Source organism: Balaenoptera acutorostrata, chromosome 1 (genome assembly GCF_949987535.1).
Source record: "Balaenoptera acutorostrata chromosome 1, mBalAcu1.1, whole genome shotgun sequence".
Classification (NCBI taxonomy): Eukaryota; Metazoa; Chordata; class Mammalia; order Artiodactyla; family Balaenopteridae; genus Balaenoptera; species Balaenoptera acutorostrata.
The window spans coordinates 12,433,766-12,459,905 of record NC_080064.1 but is presented as its reverse complement, the minus strand read 5'-3'; the positions used below and the strand labels follow the sequence as shown (position 1 = coordinate 12,459,905).

Below are 26,140 nucleotides of genomic sequence, written 5' to 3'. Positions count from 1 at the left end.
CAGCAGCTTGCTGATCTAAGTCAAGTGGGGCTCTCGGGACACTGACAATAGCACAAAGCTCGGAGGGTGGTAGGGAAGGCCCTGCCCAGGCTTACCTTCAGAAGCTGGACCATATCCACAGGTCTCTGGGAAGTCAAATGTGGAGAGGAATCTTGTTTGGGGGCGGGCTGGGCTTCAGTATGCGGCAGAGCCAGTCCTGGAGGGGGGCTGGGGCCTGAGGGTGTAGGGACAAACAACGGCTGCTTTGGGGCAGCCTGAGCAGGAAGAGGGGCCGGGAGGTCAGGCTTCATCGAGACAGACACAGGGGAGGGATACGAGGTCTGGCTTGTTTCCGCCTGCGCCCTGTGGACCTGGGCATGAGGCTCAGCCGGCCTGTTTCCAGGTACATTTGGGAGGCGCGGCTGCTCTACTCCTGTCTGGGTGCCCTTTGCCTCCTGGGAGACTGGAGGCATCTTGCTGCTTGGTGGCTGGCCTGGCTGGCTGAGCTGGGAGGGCTGCGTGGCCTGGGCCGGCTGTGCGGACTGCGCAGGCTGCAGAGGCTGCGAGGGCTCGCCTTCAGGAGGGAGGCCCTGGAGTTGGGCGGGAAGAGAAAGGAACAGAGTCAGAGGCTGTTACGCACCAACAACATCCTGCCCCAACCAAGCAGCCGTGAGCCCCTGGGCAGGTCAGCTGCAGGGCATCTCCCGTAGGCCAGGCCCCCGGAAGGGGCTTTAACCAGACGGCCATGCTCTCGGGCGTTCAGGATTGAGGGTTCCAGTAAAAGGTCACCCATTCCCTACCTCCTCACCCCCCGCAGGCAAGAGCCGCCACGCCACCCGCTCCCACAATGAGCTCCCTCCATGTCCCTGGGCTCTCCGTGCTGTGATTCACTCCTCCATCCTGAAATTTAGGAAGTGCCTCTTTACATCCACAAAAAGGACAACATATTTTAGGGACCTTACTGGCACCTCCACCACTATTCGGACCAGAAGGCAGATTTCTGGCGCTCTCACCTGAGCAGGAGCCTTGGTCCGGGAAGGCAGGCCAATGGAGGCAGCAGCAGGAAACTGCGTGTGCGCGAGCTGAGCTGGGCCGTGGTAGGTGCGGACGTCCCCGTACCTGTACTCCTGAAAGAGCTCCCCGCTGGAGTGCACGATCTGCACCCCGTGGGTCACCACCACGGGCGGGGTCAGAGGCAGCCCCTGCAGCTGGTTGCTGGGGGTGACTGTGAGGATGCGGGCCTCACCGTGGGGGGCGGGGGTGGGGGCAGGGGCGGCTTTGGCATCTGCCATCTTGGCGGCTTCTTTCCCTGGCTGCTGAGGGGCCTTGCTGGCCGGTGGCACTTTCACCACCCCGTCCGCTGCCCGGGGCTGCTCGCTGACGGCCGTCACGTGAGGATGCACCATGATCCTCACATCCCGGGGCACGGTGTACGGGTGTAGTCGGTACTCAGACTGCATGACCAGCACCTCCGACTGCACAGGGGCTGCGGCTCGAGCAACGGGGAGGTGATAATGCACTTCTTCCTCTGGAGCGTGCTGGGAGGCCAGGGCGGGCACACCAGCTGCGGCTGGCTGCGGGGTGCCCGCACGCTGCGGGGCCCGGACCTCTATTTGCTGGGGCTGCAGGGGGGCCCGAGGAGAGTGAAGTGTCTCTGGCCGGATGCTGTAGGTGATGCTGGGCAACGTGGGCGTGTTCATCCTCACCTCGCCCTGTGACAGGTGGCTGAGCGACACGGTCTGGGTGATGCTGTGGGGTGGCATGATGACGGACTGCTCTGGGTGGATGCTAGAGATGAACTGCGGCACAGGGATGCCCGCAGCCAGCATGACCGTGGCATTAGTGGAGAGCGCGGCGGACGTGGTGCTGCTGGGGTGGCATGCCCTCGGGAACGGGGACGGAGCCGGCCCGCTAGGTCGAGGGGAATGCACATCGGGCTTGGTGGCTGCCAAATGGGAGACAGTCCGATCTGTCGGGGTGCTGGGCCCCGAGGTGACGTGGTTCACTTCTGCAGGCAGTTTGCTGGGCAGAGAAGGAGGGTGGTGGGGTGTAAGAGTGGACCCCAGGTTTGCTGGCTGAAGGACCTTGGTCTCTATTTTGAGGGTGACGGGGTCAGCAAGCTTTTTGTTAGTGGTGACTATGCTTGGGGTGAGGACCAGCTGGTTGTGAACCAGCACCGGGGGTGTGTTTATGCCCTGGGTGAGGACCTTTACTGTGCCACCCTGGGTGACCGGTGTGGACACAGAGAGGTGAATGGGCTCAGGCTTCTCCAAGGACGGACGGTCGGCCTTAACCGATGAAATCACAGGAGATGCGTTATATGTCTGGGCAGTTAGTACCAGAGTAGAATGGGTGGCCACGTTTGCATAGCCTGAAGGAGCTTGAGGGCCTTTGGGCGGAGGCTGAGATGGCGCGACAGAATCGGGTTTGACCTGGGACTTGGACACCGACTGTTGAAACTCAATGTCCATCGCACTTGCTGGGGGGATCTGGCTAATCTTGGCACTGATCCGCTGTGGGCCTTCAGTCTTCTGCCCCGAATAGCTCAGCAGCACAACCCCTTCTGAAGTGTTCACACGCAGCCCAGCGCCAGAGCCCGTGTCTGCCGGACGGTCGTCAATCACAGACATAGACCCTGGGTGGAACCGACTGTTGTCATTAGTGCCGGATCTCTGTCGGCACTTTGCGGATGGTGCAATCACCGCACCTGCCACAGTCACTGCACCTGTTGTCGTGGCAGTCACAACCCCAGATGCAGCAGTCACCGCACCCGCGGAAACTGTCACCGCACCCGTGGCAGTGTTCACTGTGCCTGTGGCGGCGTTCACTGGAGCCGTAAGAACATTCACGGGCCCCGTCAGAACATTCACTGGCCCCTTTAGGACGTTCACGGGGCCAGCGGGAGTGTTCACCAAGCCTTTCAGCGTGGCCACTGAGCCCTTCACAGGGCCTTTCAGGGCATTCACTGGGCCGGCCAGCGCATTCACTGGAACCAAGGAGACATTCACCAGGCCGGTCAGGGCGCTCACCAGGCCAGTCAGGGTCTGGGGAGCTGGTTTTGCCAGAGTTATCTTTTGCGAATTCTCCAAGTCAATGCTGACAGGCATCCGGCTAATAACAGAAGTAATTTTTGGAGCAATGACTGGAGTCACCTTTTCTTTGTCAGTGGCCACTGGAACCTCTGAGGCCTGTGTGTCGGAGGTGTTAGTTACTGGAGCTGCTGCTTTTTCTTCTAAAAGAGGCTTTTTAGATTCCACTGGAGGGGGCAGTGCCTCATGCAGGCAAGGGGCAGCACTGACAGGCTCTGCAATGGCAGTTGTGACACTCGTGGAAGTGACGCCCGTGGCAGATACGTATTTAGGGTCCATGAGGATCTTCCTCAGCGTACTGGAGCTGGTGTCTATGTCAGAGGCCTTCGTGTCTGGGGGAAGGGCCGGAGATGGGGTGGATTGCGCCCGTGGCTCCTCCTGCCTCGTGATCCACTCTGTCACCTTCGTCGGGGGACTCTGGTGTGGGATCCCCCCAGCAGCGACAGGGGGTGGGAGCTTTGCTATCGTTACAGAAGGAATTGGGGGGGTGGGCAAGCTTGAGTCACTGGGCGGGGTCACCGGGTCACTTTCAATGATGGAATGCACCTTGAATCTGGCTCGAGGCTCGTCATCCGCGGGGGCTGGCTGCGAGGCCGGGGGAAGGTCTGGGAGCGCAGATGCTTTGGTTGGAGTCTTTTCTTCAACACTGCTTTCTTGGGACAAATTTCCCTGGGATGTAGTCTTGCTTGGGTCAGAAGCACATGACTCAGGGGGAGTGGACTGGGGCTTGTCACTCTGCTTTTCTTCCTGTGGAGTTTCTGGGGGCTGTACCGTGGCCCCCTCACTCGTAGCAGGGCTCTTGCTTTGAACTTGGTCAGGTTCAGAGACATGGGTCTCTGTAGCGCCCCCAGTTTTCTTGTTTGTATTCCGTTTGCGGCGTGATCGAGTGGTCTTCTGGCGCCCTTTGTCTTTCCGAGCAAGAGTAACTTCTGCTTCTTTTGATCCTTTGACTTCCGGCACTGGGTGGGAGGTTTCGCTGCTGTTCTCTCTGGCTTCCTTGGTATCTGCTGGGCCTGCTGAGGGGTCAGGTGCACTGCCTGGTGGCCTAGAAGATTCTGTAGCAGCCTCAGTCTCCAAGATGCCAGACACAGCCTCATCGGTCTCAGGCTCCATTCCTTCCTCAGGAGACTGCAGATCTGTCTGAGACTCTGCAGGGTAAGGTGGAGGTGCTGGGAAGTTTTCTGGCTCCCCAGAAATGTCATTGATGATGGAACCGATGGCCGCAGCCAGCTCTGTTTCACTGGCTTGGTGTGCGGGCTTGTCCCGGTCCTCTGTGGAGAGGCCCTCTGGGGTATCTGCAGCTGCCGCCTTGAAAGCCGTGGGGGTGGAGGTTTCCGCGAGCTTCTCGATGTTCTCCACGGCCTGCTCCAGCTCCATCTGCTTGGCTAACTGATTTGCTTCTGGGGATGGCTTAGAGGCAGACCCATCTTCCTTCTCTGGTTCCTTGTCCAGATCAGCTGGCTCACTGTTCAAACGCAACGATAAACTACCCTCCTCTTGGGGACTCTCGCTCTTCTCAGGGGAGACTGCCACGACCGCAGCCGCCTCCTCCGCTGGCAGTGCCGCAGGGCCTGCAGCCACGCTGGGACTTACAGCGGCTTCCACATTTCTCAGATTTGCAGATTTGTCCACCGCTGACCTAGAGTTTCGAGATCTTCCTCTCTTGGACTTGGAGTTTTTCTCAGGGGCTGTTTTTTTCTCCACCACTTCAACTGGGGGGGTTTCGGGTAGATTTCTGTCTGTGCTAATTTCTTTTCTATCACGTTTTTGTTCACTTCCTGCTTCTTCTTTATCAGCCTTGGATTTTGTGCTGTTTTCTTTCACGTTTAATTGGGGACTCACCTCAGTGGTGGCCTCAGGACGTTCAGCATCAACTTTTGGTTCATTTTTCCCCTTTTTCCCTTGCTGGACACCAGCAGCTACTTTTTGGGATCGTGGGGATCTCCATCCCTCAGCTGGTCTGACTGTCTCCACTGGCTCCTTTGCCTCGGTCTCATCATCTTCGTCAGCTCGACGGCGTGTTTTTGGAGGCCTCCCCCTCCTAGGGGTTGTAGGAACCACTGCGGCCTCCTGAAGCTCCCGCTCCAGTCTCTTCCTGGTCACTCGTGGTTGCTCAACGGGCTCCTTGACTGGAGAGCGGCTCTCATGGTCACCCATGGTTGCGTAGACACTCCTTACATTCCGGCGCCTGGTTCGGCTGAGGGGCAAGCTTGGCTCAGGGTGTTCAGGGTCCGCAGATGAGTTTTTAGAGGCAGCCCTTGTAATCTTCTCTGCCTCCATCTTCAATTCTAAAAGCTTCTGTGCTTCTCCCCGAGGAGAACTGGACCGCTTGAGCTTTTCCCGGTCTATCCTCTCACTCTTCCTTGTGACAGGCTTCTCCACGATACTTGCTGCAGCTGCCTGAATGGGGGTCTTGGAACGTTTACTTTTGTTTGGCTTTTTATCTTTTGCAGCAACTGGAGGATCAACCTCTACACCTTCAGTAGCTGGAGGCGGGACCTCGTGAACATCTTCAGCTTTTTGACTTGCATTAGGTTCCACATTAGCAGCTGAGTCTGGCTTCTCCACTTTTGGCTCATCGGCTTCCTCAGGCTTCTGAGTCGGTTTTGAAAGTGTCTGGGTACTGGCAGGCTCTGGATCTACACTGATCTCTACCTGGGAAAATGAGGCCCCAGGAGTTGGAGGCTTGGCATCCAAATAAGGCAGCTGATCGACTGATGAACTTTCTTCAACAACTAAAGGAGTCTCAGCAACGTCTTTCCTGGTGTCCACTCCTGGGGGCAAGTCTACTTGTTCAGGTTGTTCCACAGCGATGGGAGTCAGATCAGATACAGGTTTTGCTTCTTCTGAGACAGAGGCTGGCTCAGTGGTCTTCTCTTCTGTCACCAAAGGCACCTCTCCTGCTTTTTCACCAGCTGTCTTCTCCAGTGATGATGCTGCAGACTCTGGAGCTACAACTGTGACACAAGGAGGCCCAATCGAAGGTGGAGTTTTCAGTTCTGACTCTTTATTTTCAGAAGCAGATTCTGGGGTCTTGGGGTGATCCTCTGTATCCTCCTGTTTCTCGACCTCTTTGGGTTTTTGGTCTTTTTCTTTTTCTTTCTGTTGCATTCGTGTGAGTTCCATAAATCTGCTGTGGAAAAGAACTACTGGCTCTTGAATCAAATCAGTTGTGCTATTCACTCCATCAGATGTCTGCCTCCCATATAACCTGCCAGAAACGAAGTCAGATTCTTCATCTTTTCTCTCTAGATGCTGCAATCGCTTGGAATCTTGTTCAAAGATTGAGCTGTGTAAAAAACGAGAAGCAAATAATTCTTGCCTTTCCTGTTCTTCTTCTTTATGGTCATCTTTCTTATCATCCATTTTTCCTTCTGAATCAGTCCGAATTTTCTTCTTTTTCATGTACCAGGATGGAATAGGTCTTGGAGCAGAGTCAACCTTTTCTTTATCTTTGTTGTTTCGAAAATTAGCAAATCGGGAGTCCCAATCAAGAAAAGACCAATTTTCTTCTCGAGATGAAGACAGGGATTTAGCTCTTTCAAGCAAAGCCTTAGTGTCTGGTGTGATTGTCTTATCCAATGCAAAAGAATAAAATTTGTTCCTTTCTAAAGAACTGGAGAGTCTTTCATCTCTCTCACGTAGTTTGTCTTCTCTGTCCCTCAATAAAAAAGACAACCGAGAACTTTCAAATAATGCAGAGGCTCTGGGTGAGTGAGATTTGTGTTCACCATCTTCATCAGAATCAGAAGGCACCTCACCAGGTTCCAAGTCACGTACAGACCTCTTTCGAAGGCTGTCTCTCTTAATTATGCTGTTTGGGAAACTCACATCAAATCTGCTGGCATCTTGTTTCATTTGAGAGTCCCACCGACTTAGTTCATCTTCAGGATTCAAGACAGACAGCTTTATTTTGGCCATGTCTGCCATCTGTTCTCTCCTGCTAGAATCATAAGGATTAAATTTTAAGGACTCTTCTCTGACTGTTATATTAGAATAGGGGAGACCTTTTTCATCTACTTTAGGAGACCCTTTTATTGACATTACCCTAGGGGAACCAACAGGGTCATCTTCCTCATGGAAGGAACCATGTCGGATACTGGGGGAACCACCAGTCCTTTCAGAATCTTCACTGATTTGGCGTGAACTTCTGTAGTTCCGTTCTCTCTTGGTGCAGATGTCAAAATCAACATGGTCCATCCTTTTCTTTTTGCTGGGAGGAGAGTCGTCAGTGACATCCTGAGGGGGTTTGCCGACCTCGTGAACAAGACTACGTCTTTCATATTCATCCACATCTTTTTTAGGACTGCCAAACTTTTCGGACTTGGCTATTTCCATCTCCATCTGCTGTTTTCTACGACTCTGCTCCATTTGTTTTCGGTAACTCTGCGTGTGATCAATATCAATGCCAATTTTTTCTTCAGTATTTACTGAATGTGGTTTATCTTGGCCTGATTTACATTCAAGTGGTTCATCACGAAGACTGCAATAGTTTTTCCTATTATCTTCTCTCTCTGGTCCTTGATCATCTAATAGCTCCAGCTGTTTGAGTGGTGGTTTTGAAGGAGTGGGTTTTTTTGACTGGATTTCTTGATTTTCCACAGATTCACCTACTGGTTCTCTCAGCCTTGCTTGCAGATCTGAGTTGGGCCTTGATACAGGCCCAACAGAAATACTGGCAAGCTCCTGACAGTCTTTGGGGCTGGGAACAGCATTAAGTCTGTCTAGTTTGATTTTTTTAGATTCTCTTTTAAGAATTTCTTTCCTCACCGTCTTTTTTTCAGACTCTCCTTCCCTCAGTAGAATGACATCTCTAGATGATATGTCAGGCTGTTTCTTTAAAAGCACCCGAGCATCTTCCATCTCTGGGCTACTTTTCTTAACATCTGATTTTTGCCTTTCTGCTTTCAAATTGGAATCTGCAAAACGCCTTTTCCTCGCTTCCAGCTTCTCCAGATCCACAGCACTTACCCCATCAACAGTTTGCTCTGGTTTTAGGTGCTTCCTGGGTTTAGGCCTGCCTTCCTTATCTACCACTTCTATGTGGCTTGAAAGCCCCCTTTCCTTTGGCGCTTTCATTCTAACAGATTCTAGTTTAGACAACTCAGATTTTGCAGGCTCTGTCTGAGAGACCTGAAGTTTCTGATCTAAGGCAGAAGACTTGACAGTGTCATTATCAAGCTTGGCTTTCAGCTTTTCCAAAGGAGTGTGGTCAATAACCTTCCCCTCTTTTTCTTTCACTCGAGTCAAAACCACGCAAGGCATGAGTTCCAAGCGGTTTTTTGCTACTCCTTCTTTGTCAGCTTTCTCTCTGCTCAGTTTATTAGAACTCCTTGATTTTTCAGGGCTTTGTTCTCTCTCATTTTCTTGGTCTGTTTCTGAAGACTGAGAACTAGGGGAATGAACTTTTCCTTTCCGTTTCTGCTTGTCAGTTTTGTCCTTCTCCACCTTTTCCTTCCTTATTAAACGTCTCTCTCTTTCCACTCTCTCAGGATCAAAAGTTCGTTCTTTATCTGTCTTTTCATTTTTTGTATAGCGTTCCAAACGAGGTTTGTCAAGTTTTTCGTATCTTGGAGGGGAAAGTGAGCTACAGCTTCCACTCCGGTCTGAGGACCGGCTGTAAATCCTCCTCTCGGAGTCACTGGGCAGCCTCTCGGACTGTGAGGGTGACGCTCCGGGACTCTGCGGGCGTCGCAAGTGAACCGGACTCTGACTGCGTTCAATCGGCCTCCTCTCGTGGTCTCTGTCCCGCTCAGACTCAAACCTTTCACGTTCTCTTTCTCGTTCCCTTTGCCTGTAACTGTATTCCCGAATATCTTGTTCATAAGGATCATTTCTGTAATCCCTATATTCCCGGGGATCATCGTAATATCGTGATTCATAGTAGTCTCCTTGGTAAGTTTCCCATTCTGAATAAAATTCTCTCCCTCGAGCTGGATAGTCCCGTCTGGAATCCTCAGCGTATGTGCCTGGAGTACGAACATTCTCATAATATGTACGATCTTGGCTATAGTCATACGATCCCCTTCGTTCTTCTCTGCCAGAGACAAAAAAGAATGTATTAGTTTTCTGTTTCCTCGTCACTTACACATTAATCATACATATGAGATTACAAAGTCCTGCTTCCAAAAATCTTTTCCATTTTTTAATCATTAGAACTGCACTGTCCAATACCATAACCACAAGCCACATGTGGCTACTGAGAACGTGAAATTTGGCTAGTCTCAGTTGAGGTGTGAGTGTAAAATATAGACTGGATTTGGTAGACTTAGTTTCAAAAAAAAAACAAAAAAAAACACTTCAATAATTTATTCAGATTGAGTATATGTTGAAACAGTATTTCAGACATATTGGGTTAAATAAAATTAATTTTACCTTTAGTTTTACTAGAAAATGTAAAACCACATATACAGCTTGCATTTACATTTCTATTGGACTTGGACAGCAGTGCTTCAGCCCCTTTTTATTCTTTTGGTATCAGTTGTTGTGACTTATGATGAGCACTAGTATTAAACAGTATCACATCCCACATTTCTAAGTTTTTCATAATTACTTTCCTGCTGAAAGATATTCTTACCACAACTTGGGAAACAAATGTACTGTTTGAAAAGACAGATAACAATTTAACTAAAATCTTCCCACCTATGCAACCTGTATATCGGTAACACCTCTACCTCAATTCACAATTTAAAAAAACACACTGGGGACTTCCCTGGTGGTCGAGTGGCTAAGAGTCCACGCTCACAATACAGGGGGCCCGGGTTCAATCCCTGGTCAGGGAACTAGATCCCATGTGCCGCAACTAAGACCCGGCGCAGCCAAATAAATATTAAAAAAACAAAACAGAAAAAATCCCCCCACACACTGGGGGCCAGTCTCCCTGGGCTCAGTCTCCTCACTTACAAAATGATAACTCTTCTTCACAAAGCTCTTAAGAAGATTAAATAAGATAACATTTGTAAAAACTTTCCTAACGTAATACAAGGCACATACTTGGCCTTCAGTAAATGTTACTTTTCCCCAACCTGCCAACTAACAAATTAGGTGATTACAAACTGTGTGAGATAATTCCTTAATTGTAAAAGAATTCACCTCAGATTTTCTCCCACAGTGACACGTCCCAGTGCATTCAAAATAGGATTAAATTTACATGCAAGAACATGTATGGTGTATAAAATGAAATTCACCTGTAAGAGAGGCCAATTCCTTTACTCTTGTTCACTTTCCATTTTTGTCTTTCAAGCAGGTATGGCTTACTCAGTCTACATAGTACTGTCAATGACGGCTCAATGAAACATAACGAACCTAGAACTTACACCTCTGAAGGCATAAGCTTTTGTCTTCTTGGCTCACAGCAGGTACTCATTTGTTGAAAAAATGAACCTTAGAAAAATATGTCAAAGTTGCTATTGGACAATGTTCTAACCCATTTTCAATAGCAAATGAAGCATCTAGACTTACCATTCAAACACTGGAAGCATCAATAACACATTATTATATGCATTTATACTGAGCTTTCTCATTTCAAAGAGAATAGTTTATGACATATCTATGATATCTGACTTAATTGGATTCAAGATGATCCTTCTACAGTTCCACAGGAATCAGATTCTTTGCCTCAGTACTGGCCAGCCATCTTGCAAACAGATGTTACTAGGAATGAAATTAGGCTAATTTAACTCATTACCATCATAAATACAAACTCCAAGGAAGCGTCACTTTCCTATGTAAAGGTGAACACACCACAAGCTTTCTTTTCTCCTTTCGCCACAGCATTGCTTGTGGGATCTTACTTCCCTGACCAGGGGTTGAACCTGGGCCCCTGGCAATAAAAGTGCCGAGTCCTAACCACTGGACCGCCAGGGAATTCCCTAACTTTCTAATATAAAGTGGTTAAGACACCTAGAATGGCCACTTGTTTGCTGCCTGCATTAAAAGTACGTTTAAAAATGGTTTCCAGATATTTTCTAAAATAAGCAAACTAAAACTGTATCCAAAATATGAAAGAAAAAAAAAGTTACAGAAGTCAAAAGGTATACGTGTAAACATTAGTGCTGCACTGTTCAGTTTAATAGATGATGATTTTGTACATATTTTTCTGGGCTGTACCAAAAGAAATGAGCATTCCTGCCACCAAGGAACTCAACTTATGCAAGAGACAATACAACTGCACACTGGTACTATATACCAAAGGCTCTGGCAGGACCCTGAGGAACTTTGAAATGTCAGGTTTTCAGAGAACTCTGTTCCCATGACTGCACAATATCCAAACTACCGTAAGTAGGTGGGAAATTCATCTAAAGCATAATGTGACCCTATAAATGTCTTGAGAATCACTTTGGTAAACTGTAAGGCTCAATGCATTAGCAGGTAGGAGCCCTGGGTTTACCCCCAGCCCAACCACTTACTAGCCTGTGACCGTATCAGCAAAGTCATCTGATCTTCAGTTCCCACCATAAGTAATATATGACAAGAGCCACGGCCCTATTTCCCTGACACTGTATTTAAGGGAATAAAAGAAATATTACTTTTAAACTGCAGGGCCCTATGTAAATGGGTCATCATTTGCATTCCTGAGCTGAACTGTCATTAGGGGTAAAGCTTTTTTTTTCCCCCACTTATTCATCAACTATTCAGTGGGATGACTTCCTTCCACTCTATGGAAAGGGCAAAGATTCTCAAGTTCTACTGCAAGGAATGCATTCCAGAAGCACTGACATCTGAAACCAAATGGGGCAAAACTGGGTCACAGTGAAGTCCCACACCCTCCTGCTTCCCACTTTAGTAGGAGATAAACTCCATTCAACAGAGATAAATAACCGCAGGTAAGAACCAAAGAACAAAGCCAGAGCCAGATCATCAGTAAAGTGAGTGAATTTAAGTGATAATATACAAAAATTAACACCCACACAATATTATCCAACCCTCACAAGATACCGTTCTTTGAAAAACATTTAATGTGCACACAGAGAATTTTAATGGAATTTTTATGTCTTAAGTGCCACTAGACCATCAACACACTTTTCACTCACTTATAGGTAAGAATTCCTATAAGCACTTTAAGTATTAACAATGACTTCAGACTGCTGGGGTGGGGGATGAGGGCCGCCAAGATGGAGAACCCTCCCTACAGACACATATGTCCTCTTACATATGTTCATTCTCTCTGTCTCACACACACACACACACACAAACACATACAGAGAGAGAGAGAGAGAAATTTAGAATGTGGATTCCAATCCACTAGTGAAAAACCATCGAAACCTTAGAAGTTCAACCTTTTGGAAATTTGGCTGTAGGGGACATTTTTCATTAAAAAACCTCTCAAGTATTCAATGACCATTACACTATACTCCATGAGGAAATGAAAAAGAAATATATACCTTCTATGATTTAAACAAAAATGAAGTGGCAAGAAGAGGCAGTAAAAAGGGAATGCATTCAACAGGTTTCTGGTAGCACGATCAGGATTTGCCTCATCCTTGTCATAAAGCCCTTTTATACTTGAACTTGAGTGTCTAAAGGCATTTGTCAAACGGTCTTTTGTCTAACACACATCTACAGGGGTGGAGAACTAATAGTAACATTCCAGGAGACTTAATCAGAGGCATGTTTGGACAAACAGGTTCTTCATATGGATGATAGTTTCCATTTTCAAACGTGATCAGCTACGGAAGAACCTGGTGACACTGTTAGGAGTTTTAATATATTTAGTCTAAAAAAGAATCAATCATCAGTTCTGGGGCAATTTTTAAGCTAACGGAGACAGCCTGATTCAGACTGTGAGATCTTAAACGATTGTGAAACGTTCCCACAAGCTGCAGAAAAAAATACTACAGTCCCATGACTGAAAACATTAACAAGGAGAAGTAAGGTTTACTCTTCTTTTCTTTTTTTTTGGTCGCGCCTCATGGCTTGCAGGATCTTAGTTCCCTGACCAGGGATTGAACCCAGGCCCACGGCAGTGAAATCACCCAGTCCTAACCACTGGACCACCAAGAAATTCCCAAGGTTTACTTTTTACACAGCTAAACTTACCAATTTATATCAGCTTTGGCTTACTGATTCACAAATTTAAGAGATCTGAATTTAAAACAAAGCTCTTGACAGTCTTTTGAAAGTTTGTTTTTGTTTTTTTAAATTAATTCCATGAGCTCATGCATGGTGACAACCTGGATGTTGTCACTACTAAATTCACAGGGCATTTAATAGTTTACAACGCGGGGCTTCCCTGGTGGCGCAGTGGTTAAGAATCCGCCTGCCAATGCAGGGGACACGAGTTCGAGCCCTGGTCCGGGAAGATCCCACATGCCGCGGAGCAACTAAGCCTGTGTGCCACAACTACTGAGCCTGCGCTCTAGAGCCCACGAGCCACAACTACTGAGCCCACGTGCCACAACTACTGAAGCCCATGCGCCTAGAGCCCGTGCTCTGCAACAAGAGAAGCCACCGCAATGAGACGCCTGTGCACCGCAACGAAGAGTAGCCCCTACTCGCCGCAACTAGAGAAAGCCCGCGCAGCAATGAAGACCCAACAAAGCCAAAAATAAATTAAAAAAAAAAAAGTTTGCAATGCATTTCAACATATTATATTTAATTTAAAACTGTAAGGCAAAATGATTTGTACATAGTTATAATCTGGAAAACAGTAACTCTTTTAATGAGTATTCTCAGGGAGAAAATACCCCAACTCCCATGAGCTGGATCCATAAAAATCAGTTTTTATGTGTGTTTGTTTTTGTTTTGTTTTTTTAAAATATTTATTTATTCAGCTGCATCAGGTCTTAGTTGCGGCATGCGGGATCTTTCATTGTGGCACGCGGGCTCCAGAGGATGCAGGCTCAGTAGTTGCGGCACGCAGGCTTAGCTGTCCCACGGCATGTGGGATCTTAGTTCCCAGACCAGGGATCGAACCGGTGTCCCCTGCGTTGGAAGGCGGATTCTTACCCACTGGACCACCAGGGAAGTCCCTTTATGTGTTTTTTATGTGTTTCTTTCTGTATGTGGGGATAAAAGGGATAAGTTTGGGGGGAATGAGAGTAGCAATAAGGGGTAAAAAACAGAATTTAATCCCATCTAAATTTTATGTATTAGAAATTTTAAAATTCAAGCTATGCTGATAGGTTTAAAATACATACCTTCTTTCTGCTAACATTTCATAAAAGTCTCTGATATCTTGACCAGATTTTTCCATACAGTGATAAAATGCCAGCTGACTTTCCCGATTTGCAAAATCCACCTTAAAAAAAAAAAAAAATACTGCGTGCTTAATGCAAGTTTCAGATTTTAATGATGGAAAGTGTTACCAAATTTGAAAAATTCTTCCCAACATAGCCTTCTGGATAAATTTCAAGAAAAAGTAACTTATCTCATTTAAGTGAAACAGTCCTCATAACTAAAACTGTATTTTGTTAACCTGAAATCTCTCTCAAATTCTACACAAATCTTGATAAAGAATTACAATTTGAAGTTCTAGAACCCAATCCTGAGGAGTGGAAAAAGCAATATGGAAAACTGAAACATACCTATCATGATTCTAGGTTGTCAATTAAATAATCAGACCAACTAAATCCAGTAATCTATTGTGTATAATTTGCTGGAACCACAGTTAGAACATAAAATAAAATATGGAAGAACATTTGAACTTTACTCACAGCCAGGCCTCAGAGTCACTAAAGCATGATACCCACCATCTATCAATATCTTATTTCAAAAAAACTGATTTCAATCTAACTGTCATAGTTATTAAGCGTATAAATTCCTTCAAACTATCATAAACATAAGTTTCTAAACAAAAACACCAGACAAATATCGTGCTTTCAGTGGTTACCCACTCTTTAGGAGAGGAGGAAAGAAGATGAAGACAGGATCATTCAAGAAGCTGGACTGATACTTGGAGGTCCTGGGTGTGCAGATACCCACAGGTGACTGTGGGCCAGCCTGCACTAAGACCACACAAGTGAGCAGCAGGTACCTGGGGCGTAGAGAAGCACACGTCCTTGAATGAGAGAATTTTTAGGGAAGGTTCTATGGCTAATGGTTTAAAAGACACTGTGCCCTTAAGTAGCTAGCCAAATATAAAAAATGTAATATCGCCCTTAGAAACTGAGGCCATATATACTGCATGTCCGGTAAACCAACAAAATGCCAATTATTAAGAGGTTGGGATCTGAACACGATTTTGTTTTGCTTCTGTTTGAAGTTATTCTGCACACCTTAATTTTATTCCCACCGATTTTCCTCCCCTTGGTCTCTTTTACAGCTGCTTGTGCATATTCAATTTCATTGTAGAGAACCAGGGCCATGCCTTTTAAGCGGTCAAACACCACCTGTAAAAAAAACGACAACAAAAAAAAACAAGAGGCTCATCCACTAGACTTAGTGTCAGTCCCAACAAAATCCTAAATCACAAAGACACTGCTAAGAAAAAATATATATATTTTTTTATTCTAGAAAAAATTTCAGGCTTTTCCGATGATGCATGTTATACTGAAAACACAACAAAATGTCATAGGGACCATTTAGAACCATGGAAATTGTGGCTTGAGGTATATTATGCCTTTACTTTGTTTTTCTGTATTTACTTTATTTTACTGTATTTCTTTATTTTATGTTGACTGACTCATTTTGGCTCAAAAACACAACACCCCTGAAAAAGGGGGAAGAAAGTAAAGAGTACTGAATCAACATAAATTTCATATTGTACATCCACTGTACTTCAGCAAAAAAAAGAAAAAAAGGAAAAAACTACACTATAGCAAAGGAAAAATAAGAAAAAAATAGTAAGTTGCAATGAATTTTGGTCATAAGCAGCACTACTGTCTTAAAGCTTCTAGATTTTTTATTTATACTGATAGTCTTTAAGATGTGCTTCTCCAAACAACAAAAGCTACATTTAAAGAAATGTCAAAGTTATGCAACATACCTACCACAGTGTAAATCTACTTTCAAGAAGTTAAAATCTTTACCTTCACATAATGGAATGGGGTCCAGAGACCCTTTTCCTGTTATGTTTGTGAATGTGTTACATAACAAACATTGGTTAGATGAGTATTCTGTTGTTGTGTCCCTTTAAAGTCATCATGGTTTTTAAAAAAATCAAGTCTAATTACATATTAGTGTGAATGTAATTATATAATTAGACTGTCTAATTTTAATGTGAGATAAAGTTACAGAAATCCCTAAGAAACATTCTATTTAACAGTATTATGCAGATTAGTTCCAAAATTAATCATTTTGGCGGGTTCTAGATAGTTTCTCAAAATACTCATATCATAAGCTAATAGATGCAAATGCTCTTCTAAACCCAATTTTGGAAAAGAGAATTTTAATGTATGAGTTGCTAAAGAAAAGAAAAAGTCAGTACTAGAAACTGGGACTGAAAGGACAGAATACCAAAAAAAGGGAGTCAGAAGTAACTTTAAACCACACAACCAAACCTCCCACCTACCTTCACCACAGGCCCATATCGGCAGAAATGTCGTGTTAAATATTGATCCGATACGTTTGAAGAAAGCCCATCTAACCACACACAGTTTGTAGGCATGCTCTTTCCAAAACCCAGCTGAATACAAAAGGCAAAATTTCTATTAGTTAAGTCACCAATTATTCAACAACAAAATTCTGAGAAAACTTGTCTTCTGTAGGAATCTTATCAAACCAACACCTCAAGTGGGAACCATCAGGTTAAAATCAAACAGAAACTGACACAAAAATTATCCTGCCTGGCTAAGCAAGGATTAACTCAGATTACAGTATAACAGGATAAGGATGCAAAGAAGTTTATCACCTTTATGGTTATCTAACTGTACTACTACAATTTTAAATAATCAGACATATGAACAAAAAACTCCAAATCTTAAAAAAACGCAGCAACTATTAACAGCACAATAACTTATGTAAATTCCTTTACCTTGAGACGATTATTTCCAAGGTACTCCCCATCCATCTTCTTAATAGCCTTACAAACGCTGGCAATATCACAGTATTGCAAGAACGCATACTGAGGAACTCCATTTACTTTCTTAATATCAATATCCTGAAAAAGCCAATGGATGGATACCACTTAGTGATATGCCAATAAAAAAATAAATCAGAATAAACCAAGTCCATATGAGCTACGTATTTCTCAAAAGTCATATTCCCCAAAATCATTTTCTTAGTTACAATTATACATCTTAATTCAACTGTAAATTAACAGCCTAAAAAACTACTCAACACAGCATTTGTAGTCACAAAACATGAAATCCTTCTCACGTGAAGCTCTTTGCAGAAGAGCAACTGCAGTGCAACTCAAAACTCAAAATTTTAAATCCACAACACCTGTGTTAAGAGAAATTTATGATAAGAAAAAAAGGCAGCCTATTTAATGAAAAGCTAAGAAATAATTCCCTTCTGCAGTATCTAAAATCCTTATTAGGGATAAGCCATTTAAAACATAGTATCTGGGAAGAGTAAGAATGATAAAGAAATCAAGTTTTCAAAAAGCGATTTATAATATGCAATCCTAAATTAGAAGACTCATTCTATCAGTATATCTAACTGAATCAAACCTGGCGATGATAAATGTGGTAATAATCTCTCATAACCAGAATGAATGGATTATATAAATACCTGAACTACTCCGTGAAGATGCATTAGAACACCATCCCTGGATTAAAGAAACACTCTATAAAGGAATACCCCCAGCTCTTTGGAATGCTCAAAACCTGTAGTCACATCTGACACTCCGGTCCTGCCTACTAAAAGGAGGTAGTGAAAAAACCTGGCTTACACAGGAAAATGGTCCAGAGAAACCAGACACTTGGATGGCAAAACTTGTACTTAAACAATAATGAGCTGGGCCATATAGTGCAGATCATGTATTGTGATTATCTAAGCCTCCTTAAGGGTCACAAGCCAATAATCAAAACCCAAAACAGAGCAAAATGAGTAATGCATTTAAAGAGCTGTTTGATGGGTCTTTAAAAAAAAAAAAGCAATAATTTACACTCAAAATTTTTCTAAGTAATGGTAAACAGAAGCTGTTTTCATCATTATGTAGAATGTAATAAGCCAGGATAGCTCTACTTAAGAGAAATGTTTCAAAGGAATACTGGTGGGTAGACTCACTAAATAGGTGCTTCCGGCTATAGCATAATCCGTTATCGATAAGCAGAAGACCATGTTCTCAAAGTTCGTATGTCATTAAAACAGTGACAATCATGAGCAATTGCAAACATGGTAAGATAACAGTTTTCAAACAGAGTACTGACATGTCTACCTTATTGATAAGCATAGCTCTTAAAACACAATAATCATCCCACTTTTAGCAACCCTGGTGATGAAAATGTATCCATGTGACCAAATACAACTTTTATACTCCTCCAAAATTTATAGTAGCAGCTGCATTCAATAAAAGTATGTTTGAAAGTTTTATCAATTCAAAGCCTCATGAATGCCAAACAGCAAATTAAATAACAGATCGTGGTCTAAAGACAGAAGCAGCTGGAGCCCAGATAGGTAATTGAGCATCTAGTCACTCATCCAGGTAGGCAGTAGAGCTGGAATTAAGAGTATACACTACCCTCTGGGCTTCCCTCGTGGCGCAGTGGCTAAGAATCTGCTTGCCAATGCAGGGGACACGGGTTCGAGCCCTGGTCCGCAAAGATCCTACATGCCGTGGAACAACTAAGCCCATGTGCCACAACTACTGAGCCTGCGCTCTAGAGCCCACAAGCCACAACTACTGAAGCCTGCGCGCCTAGAGCCCGTGCTCCACAAGAGAAGGCACTGCAATGAGAAGCCCGCGCACCACAACGAAGAGCAGCCCCCACTCGCCGCAACTAGAGAAAGCCCATGTGCAGCAACAAAGACCCAATGCAGCCAAAAATAAAATAAAATAAATTACTTTAAATTAAAAAAAGAGTATACACTACCTTCACAAAAATAAGAAACTGAGAAAAGTCGAAATAATTGAAAAAGAAAGATGAATGTTTTGCTGGTATATCTAAATATACAGCTTCTCTGTTTTTTCTTCACTTCTACCAACCACTTCAATCTCTTGCCTCAAGCCCCTAAAGATGTGGTTTAGCTCAGCCACAAGCACAAGTAATGTTTTATTCACAGGACTAGATTATGTCATTAATAAAATTAAGAATCTTTTGTTTAGAGCATTAGTGTATAAATACAGATGGACAAATGGACATCACACACACCCCTAAAAGATTAACAATAGCTGTTTCTATCCAAAACATTTTTTTACTCTCCAAAGTCCAAATATACTAGAGTACCTTCTTCACTGTTATTAATATAGAGAAAATCTAGGAAAACAGAAGTATTTCCCTGTTTTTTCAAACACAAAACAAAATAGTATATCCTAAGGGTACAAAGCTGCAATCAAACTATTTTCACTATAATTTGACTCAAGTTTTAAGTTATGGGGAATAGAAAAATCCTTCTAACCCTAAATCTAACAATGACTTGCGTAATTTAAAAAATGATTCTAATTAGAATTTCAAAATAGAACTGAGTTTCCAGCATGCTATCCACATTCTAGTAATCCCCAAGGTATTTCTGATGTGCATTGTGATAAAAATAATCATACACTAATCTGCTGCTGCTTTCTTCCAAACACGTTTTCTCTTCCAGATTTTCCTTTCAACCCACAGGACTAGAGATGGCATTAAAACAGCACCAGATGGACAAAGATAAGAAAAGTGGAAAGGAAAATATATATGTAAACAAAATACAGACAATTATATATTATATATTTTTACATACACACATAAAGCAGTCCCTGCTGGGTTTTGCCAGATCATCTTTTAGCAGCAGTTAAAAACACATAGGGTGGGAGATGCAAGAGGGAAGAGATATGGGGATATATGTATATGTATAACTGATTCACTTTGTTATAAAGCAGAAACTAACACACCATTGTAAAGCAATTATACTCCAATAAAAAAAAGTTAAAAAAAAAACACATAGGGCAAATGGGAAAAACATTCATTACACGATCTAAGTATCGTTTTTCCAAATATAATCTCTGCTATGCTTTGTGTTTTATGACAAAGATCTAACACTGTTTTTATTGTAAAAAAACAAAACAAAACAAAACATACCACAATTTCTCCAAAGCGCTGGAAGATGTTGCGAAGATCATGATAAGTAGTGGTTTTTTCAAGGTTACCAATAAAGAGGGTTCTTGTTGCTTTGGGGTGAAATTCATCTATCCTTTCATCCAAAGGGCGAAATTCATTTTCACTTTCTGTTTCTGTAAGTGGGATGGGGACAGAGAGTGTTTTAATGTATTCATATATCATGGGAAAATCTACTTTAAAAAATTAAATCTCTGAAATACTGGGATTAATTCTCATATAATCTGAAAAATTATACACACCATCAGAAATAGCTCCAAATCAAAAAAATAGAGGCTAGAGAAACTTGTCCAAAAAATTAAGAGAAAGTTAACACCCTGATCTTTAAAATAGAAAAGAAGACTGAATTTCAATCTAAGTTGATTTGTTTTAAAAAATAATCACTAATACAGAAATAGGTTTTAATCCCCAGCAAAAAATAGTAATTATTTGAGCCTAATCTTAGGTTCCAAACTTATGTGGCAGGCTCTGAATCTGGAGTATAAAGCTACAATCTGAAATAAACATAAAATTCAGCTAAAAATAGTCCAGCTTCATTATTTAATTTACATTTCAATATTTTATAAAATGTTAGCATTTTATGTTTGTCATACCCAATTGTCTAAATGCAGCAATTTTTAAATACAAGAATAATACTTGTATGAAAACTGACTGAAGTAACGCTTATGAAATACCTTCTTTTGGTGTTGCATGGTACCCAATGACAAACAGAAAGAGACTAAATGACTCTTAAGGTTTCTATTTCTTATGGTCAAAAGCCCTGGTTCAACGTCTAATTCAATCACAGGCTTTCTCTGAAGCTCCATTTATTAACTTCGTCTAGGGCAGGGACATTCAACGTTTTCTGGATAGTAATTACAACAGCCTGTATGTTTTTGCCCTCTTTTTTTAATGTAAAACAAACCCATCCCAAAAAGTTAATATTTGATCAACCTGACTAAAACAAAGTGTTTAGTGCCAGCCACTGAAACATTACTGATGATGTCAATGACAACACTGGTATTTAAAAGACTCAACTTCTGAGATGTTGGGTGAACTCAGCCAGAATACATCTCACTCCTGATTCCAGTTTGATAGTTCTAATGGCAGCTCAGCTTAATCTTACCTGTGTTATCAGAGAGTACATACTTTTTCAGTCAGGTGGACCCAGAAACTGCCCAGCGCTCATACACCTATCTCTACATTTTCATCTTATTTCACAGGGGTATATCTCATTTTAAGCTCAACTAGGTCTTCCTAAAATTATGTAACTAATAGAGGGCACATACTTAGGAATATTTCATTTAAAAGGAGAAAAAGAAAAAAATAATTCAGGCACATCTTGAGGTTTGTACTTCAAAAGGCAGACTCAGGGGAGTTCCCTGGTGGCCTAGTGGTTAGGATTCTGGGCTTTCACTGCCATGGCCCACGTTCAATCCCTGGTTGGGAAACTGACATCCTGCAAGCCACGTGGCGTAGAATTAAAAAAAAAAAAAAAAAAGGCAGAATCAGAAGGATAAAGCATGATTTGCAGCCATTAAAATCTGTAATGACTTCATTTCTACCAAATAGCTCACTTAAAATTTCAAAATCAGAAATTCAGTTGGGGGCAGGGAGGGAGTGTCTTTTCCACATGTAATCTATTCAACCTTCATGACCAGTTTTAAGTCTTACTGTCTACACATCATTGAAAAGACTGTTTTATCCTGCAATTTCATGTTTAGGGGATTGTAATGCTGTGCATAGGAGTAGAAAAGCACAATCTTAGAAGCCACCAGAGGTCTGTCTACAGAGTTAGGTTTCTTGGATTTGGATCTTTTTAATTCCAAGACGTCCTTGACCTAAGGAAGCAATCAGCTCCATACATTTCAATACAAAACATTTATGACAACCATCCAACAGCATAATTCCAACCAAGTGTCCCTACTCAGCTTTCAAATATCCCATTTAAACTGGTGTTTCAATGCTGTCCCATCTGGAAAAAGTACCTTCAGCTTTCTGGTGCTTGAACCAATCAAACTTCTCAACATCTTCAGTGGCAGGTGGTTAAAAAGCCCAATTAACATCCTGGGTGCTAACTAATTAGGTAAAATGATTTTTTTTTTACAATAAATATCTCAAGCTAAGCCCACTACTTGGAGATTAGAAAGTCACCTATTGATAATGCCCCTGAGTTAGATCCTCACTAGTTAATAATTATATATGGCTCTAAAAACTTATATAGATGATATGACATTCTAAATATTATTCCTCAAAGTCAGTTCTGACCTGTTCCAATTGTGTTAAATAAGAACTCCTGAGTTGCTCTTAGCCCAGTACAAGTTAGGGCAGTACATCTCAAACTTTGTAGAGGAGGGAATGTGAAGGCATAACTTATAATTCCTTTGAAAAGATAGTATGTCTTTGAATTCCTGTGTTTTATCATAAAATTATGCACACTTTATAGTCTTCACTCTAAAAACCCTGACTGTACCTGTTTTAATATACAAATGACACATTCTTATCAGGGAAATTCTATTTTTTTCCTCTTAATTGTCACATAAAATGAATATTCCAAGAAAATGGGCTATGTTTACCCTATAAATTCCACTCAGTTTTAGTCTTAAAGTTCAACTGTCCCACACACATAATGTGAATGCATAATTTTAACATTTCTATTCATTCTTCTACAGATTTACTCACAAGTAAATCAGGGTTTTTTAAAACTTGAGTATGCAAATTCTGAACCAGTAAGCTGGGGTATGATCAAAGAGTCTGTATTCTAAACAAGCACTGCAGGTGGTTCTGAAACAGGAAAAACACTGACCCAAGTCATGCCTGACAAGACTTCCTGCCTTAGAATAGATAGGTCTTACAGGTAGGTTCAAGCAATAAAATGTCCCCTTGAAATTTTCAACGGGTTGCACTCAAAAGACTTAGTCCTGCCACTCTGTCACTATCTTTCAAGGTCATGGAAGCTAGAATAACAGATCCAATTTGTGCTGGGCATAATGGAAAGAAAACTGGTCTAACTAGTTCCTCAAATTGATATAGTCTGTTTTCTAATTCAGAATAATTCTGTTGTCATTCTCCTCGGAACTATCACCTTATCTCAATCAACTCAATCCTTTTGGGAAAGCAGGATTCAACAAGGGACTATACTTTGCCTTTCACAACTCTTAAAAGTTAGCATGCTCTCTAACAGAAACAGAACAATCTTTAACCCTTCCTAGCCAAAACAACCTAGTTTATTAAGTTGAATGACAAAATGTAACCACTCTTTAAAACAGAAGACACTGAAAGTATGTTTTAATAAACAGAGCTGGAATAGTGTCCACATTCAGGATAACATGTGGCCCTTTCATATAATGGAATAAAAATTACACTAAAACTCAGCTTCTTTGTCTCTTACCTGGCCCTATCCATGCTGTTACTTCAATCTGCATGCCAAAGAAAAGTTTTCCTTTTGATGCAGTCAATGCTTTTTCTTGGTCCTCCTGCTGCCGAAAGAATACCAGACCATACCTCTCTTCTGAAGTTCCATGTATCTGCACTGAAGTCACCTTTCCAAATTTCTTAAATTCATGGAAAAGGCCATCTTTAAGGCTTGTATCTAAATCCCCAAACAAAAACAAGTTGCTTATTTTTCTAATTTAGTTACAACTCAAAGTGTAAGCTACTAAATCTTTAGCCTGATTTTTGACCTAATTAGCATTAAAACTTTACTTTTTCAAATAAAATAACTCTAAAAATGCATTTTAGAGACAACCGTACAATTCTGAAAATAAACTGGGGGTTAGAAGATATTACTAGTTATTTGTTAGGTAAGAATGATATCATGCTTATGCAGGAAAATACCCTTATATTTTACAAATAAATACAAAAGTATAGATCTTTTAAGTCAAGTGTGAAATGATGTAACATCAGGGATTTACTTTAGGATAAAAAGGTAACAAAGAACAGGAAAGAAGGAAGATGGAGACGGACAAAGCAAATGTGGCAAAATATTGATGATTTTTTAAATCTGCGGTATGGTATAAGGGGAGTTCATTTTGCTACTCCTTCTACTGTGGGTATGTTTAAAATTTTCATGATAAAAACTATACAAACACACATATATATGCATATATAAAACTTTAAAGACTTAGAAAGAAAGCCATATTTCTAGTTTTCCAAGCATCATGTTGATGATAAAATTGTGTGGGAAATGGCATGTAACATGCTAAACAATGTTAAGGCCTTTTACAGATGAATTATACTATCTGGAGGTCTTGTGTTAATTTGCTTCCTTATAAAAATTAAATGGTAGAGAAAGACAAGCCAACTATAACCCCTGTCCATTCCTAAATTACAAAGTAATCTAAATCAAAAGTTCACCAACATTTGTGTCTCAATATCTCTATTCATAAACCTGGTATGTAGGTTTTATAGGCTGTTTTAATAAATAATTTAAGTAATCATTAAAATGCACTTAGCTAAGAAATGCTTAGTTTGGTCTTTGTTGGTTTGACCATCTACTAACTGTTGTTTAGACCATCTACTAACAGTTGTTTACATACTTAATATGCCTGACATAGAAATAAAAATATATTATGGCCAAATGTCAATCAAAAATATTAGGAATAAAAGACAACGGTATAGCTTTTAACTATATAAAGTCATTATTCATGACTTTCCTCATTTAAAATGTTAATATTTTGAAATGGATTTCCTATCATAATTTTTTTACATCCAAGTTATTTCACACAGGACTCCAGACCAATATAAATCTAACTGAAAATAGTATTTCTACAATTTCATCGTACCAAATTTTCCCTAATATCAAAATATTTAATCCAGAAAGCATTTTTATTCAAAAATGAACCATGCTTTGGGACTTTCCTGGTAGCGCAATGGTTAAGAATCCTCCTGCCAATGCAGGGGACACGGGTTCAGGAAGATCCCACATGCCACGGAGCAACTAAGCCCATGTACCACAACTACTGAGCCTGCACTCTACAGCCTGCGAGCCACAACTACTGAAGCCCACATGCCTAGAGCCCGTGCTCCACAACAAGAGAAGCCACCGCAATGAGAAGCCCGCGCACTGCAACGAAGAGTAGGTCCCACTCGCTTCAACTAGAGAAAGCCCACGCGCAGCAATGAAGACCCAACGCAGCCAAAAAGAATTAAAAAAAAAAAGGTACATTCATAATAAAAAATGAACCATGCTTTCTTTACATAACACGCACCATAAAGTCTTTATGTGTGTATATGTATATGCTTATAATATGCGTAATGTGTATTTATATATGTATGTGTATATAATTAAGTACAAGTAACATGAAATCTTTACATATATAACAATCTAGAAACTACATACAGTTATAATCACTTGCTTTTTATTACATGGCATTAAATATCAATGAACCACAAAAAGAAAAAGCGGGAGAGAGTCAAATTGAAAGACAAATAGAAAATATTACCAACACAGTCAGATAAGAAAGAGAGCTATTTAAACAAATTCTATATAAAGTATAGAATTTAAGTTGCTCAATCTCTCATTCCCCAATAGTAGAAGAGAGGAAAGGAGAGTAACACAAAATTTTACCTGTAGAGCGTACTGGAAGATTCTGGACCTTGATCCCAAAACTTTTACGGGGCTCATCTTTTTCCAGGGATGAAAGCAACTGGGAAGTGGGGGCTGGGACTGCTGCAGATTGAACTGATCGGGCTGGAGAGTCATCACTTGAACTACTGCTGGAATCAGTGCTACAGAAGGGGGGAAAAAAACTTACGTGAAAAATCAAACAGAAAATGAGTCGCATATAAAACTTCTTAAAATTAACAAATGGCAATAATTAAAAGGTCTAAATTTCAGGTCTGGGATTTCTAGACACCCTACCTTCTCCACATCTATTTCATACTCTACCTTCAGAGATGGCAGAAGACAGCAAATACCAGCCTGGGAATGTGGAAGTAAAAGTAACAATCTTTTAC

The 26,140-nt window shown here is 42.1% G+C and overlaps 1 protein-coding gene and 1 non-coding gene across 4 annotated transcripts in view; both read right to left on the bottom strand.

The window, feature by feature from the left end:
* Positions 1-26,140, bottom strand: part of SPEN (spen family transcriptional repressor) — an 81,562-nt gene that overhangs the window by 2,414 nt on the left and 53,008 nt on the right. For all 3 annotated transcript variants that reach the window (XM_057533686.1, XM_057533688.1, XM_007174981.2), the window contains 9 exons: positions 25,752-25,912; positions 23,574-23,774; positions 20,168-20,319; positions 16,981-17,106; positions 16,519-16,632; positions 15,284-15,397; positions 14,207-14,307; positions 993-9,105; positions 96-569 (listed from right to left, as the gene is read on the bottom strand). In XM_057533686.1, the coding sequence (XP_057389669.1) occupies positions 96-569; positions 993-9,105; positions 14,207-14,307; positions 15,284-15,397; positions 16,519-16,632; positions 16,981-17,106; positions 20,168-20,319; positions 23,574-23,774; positions 25,752-25,912 (9,556 nt within the window). The remainder of the gene's footprint in view (positions 1-95; positions 570-992; positions 9,106-14,206; positions 14,308-15,283; positions 15,398-16,518; positions 16,633-16,980; positions 17,107-20,167; positions 20,320-23,573; positions 23,775-25,751; positions 25,913-26,140) is intronic.
* On the bottom strand, positions 10,862-10,934 carry TRNAK-UUU (transfer RNA lysine (anticodon UUU)). Its single transcript has one exon. It is a non-coding gene; the product is annotated as a tRNA-Lys (tRNA).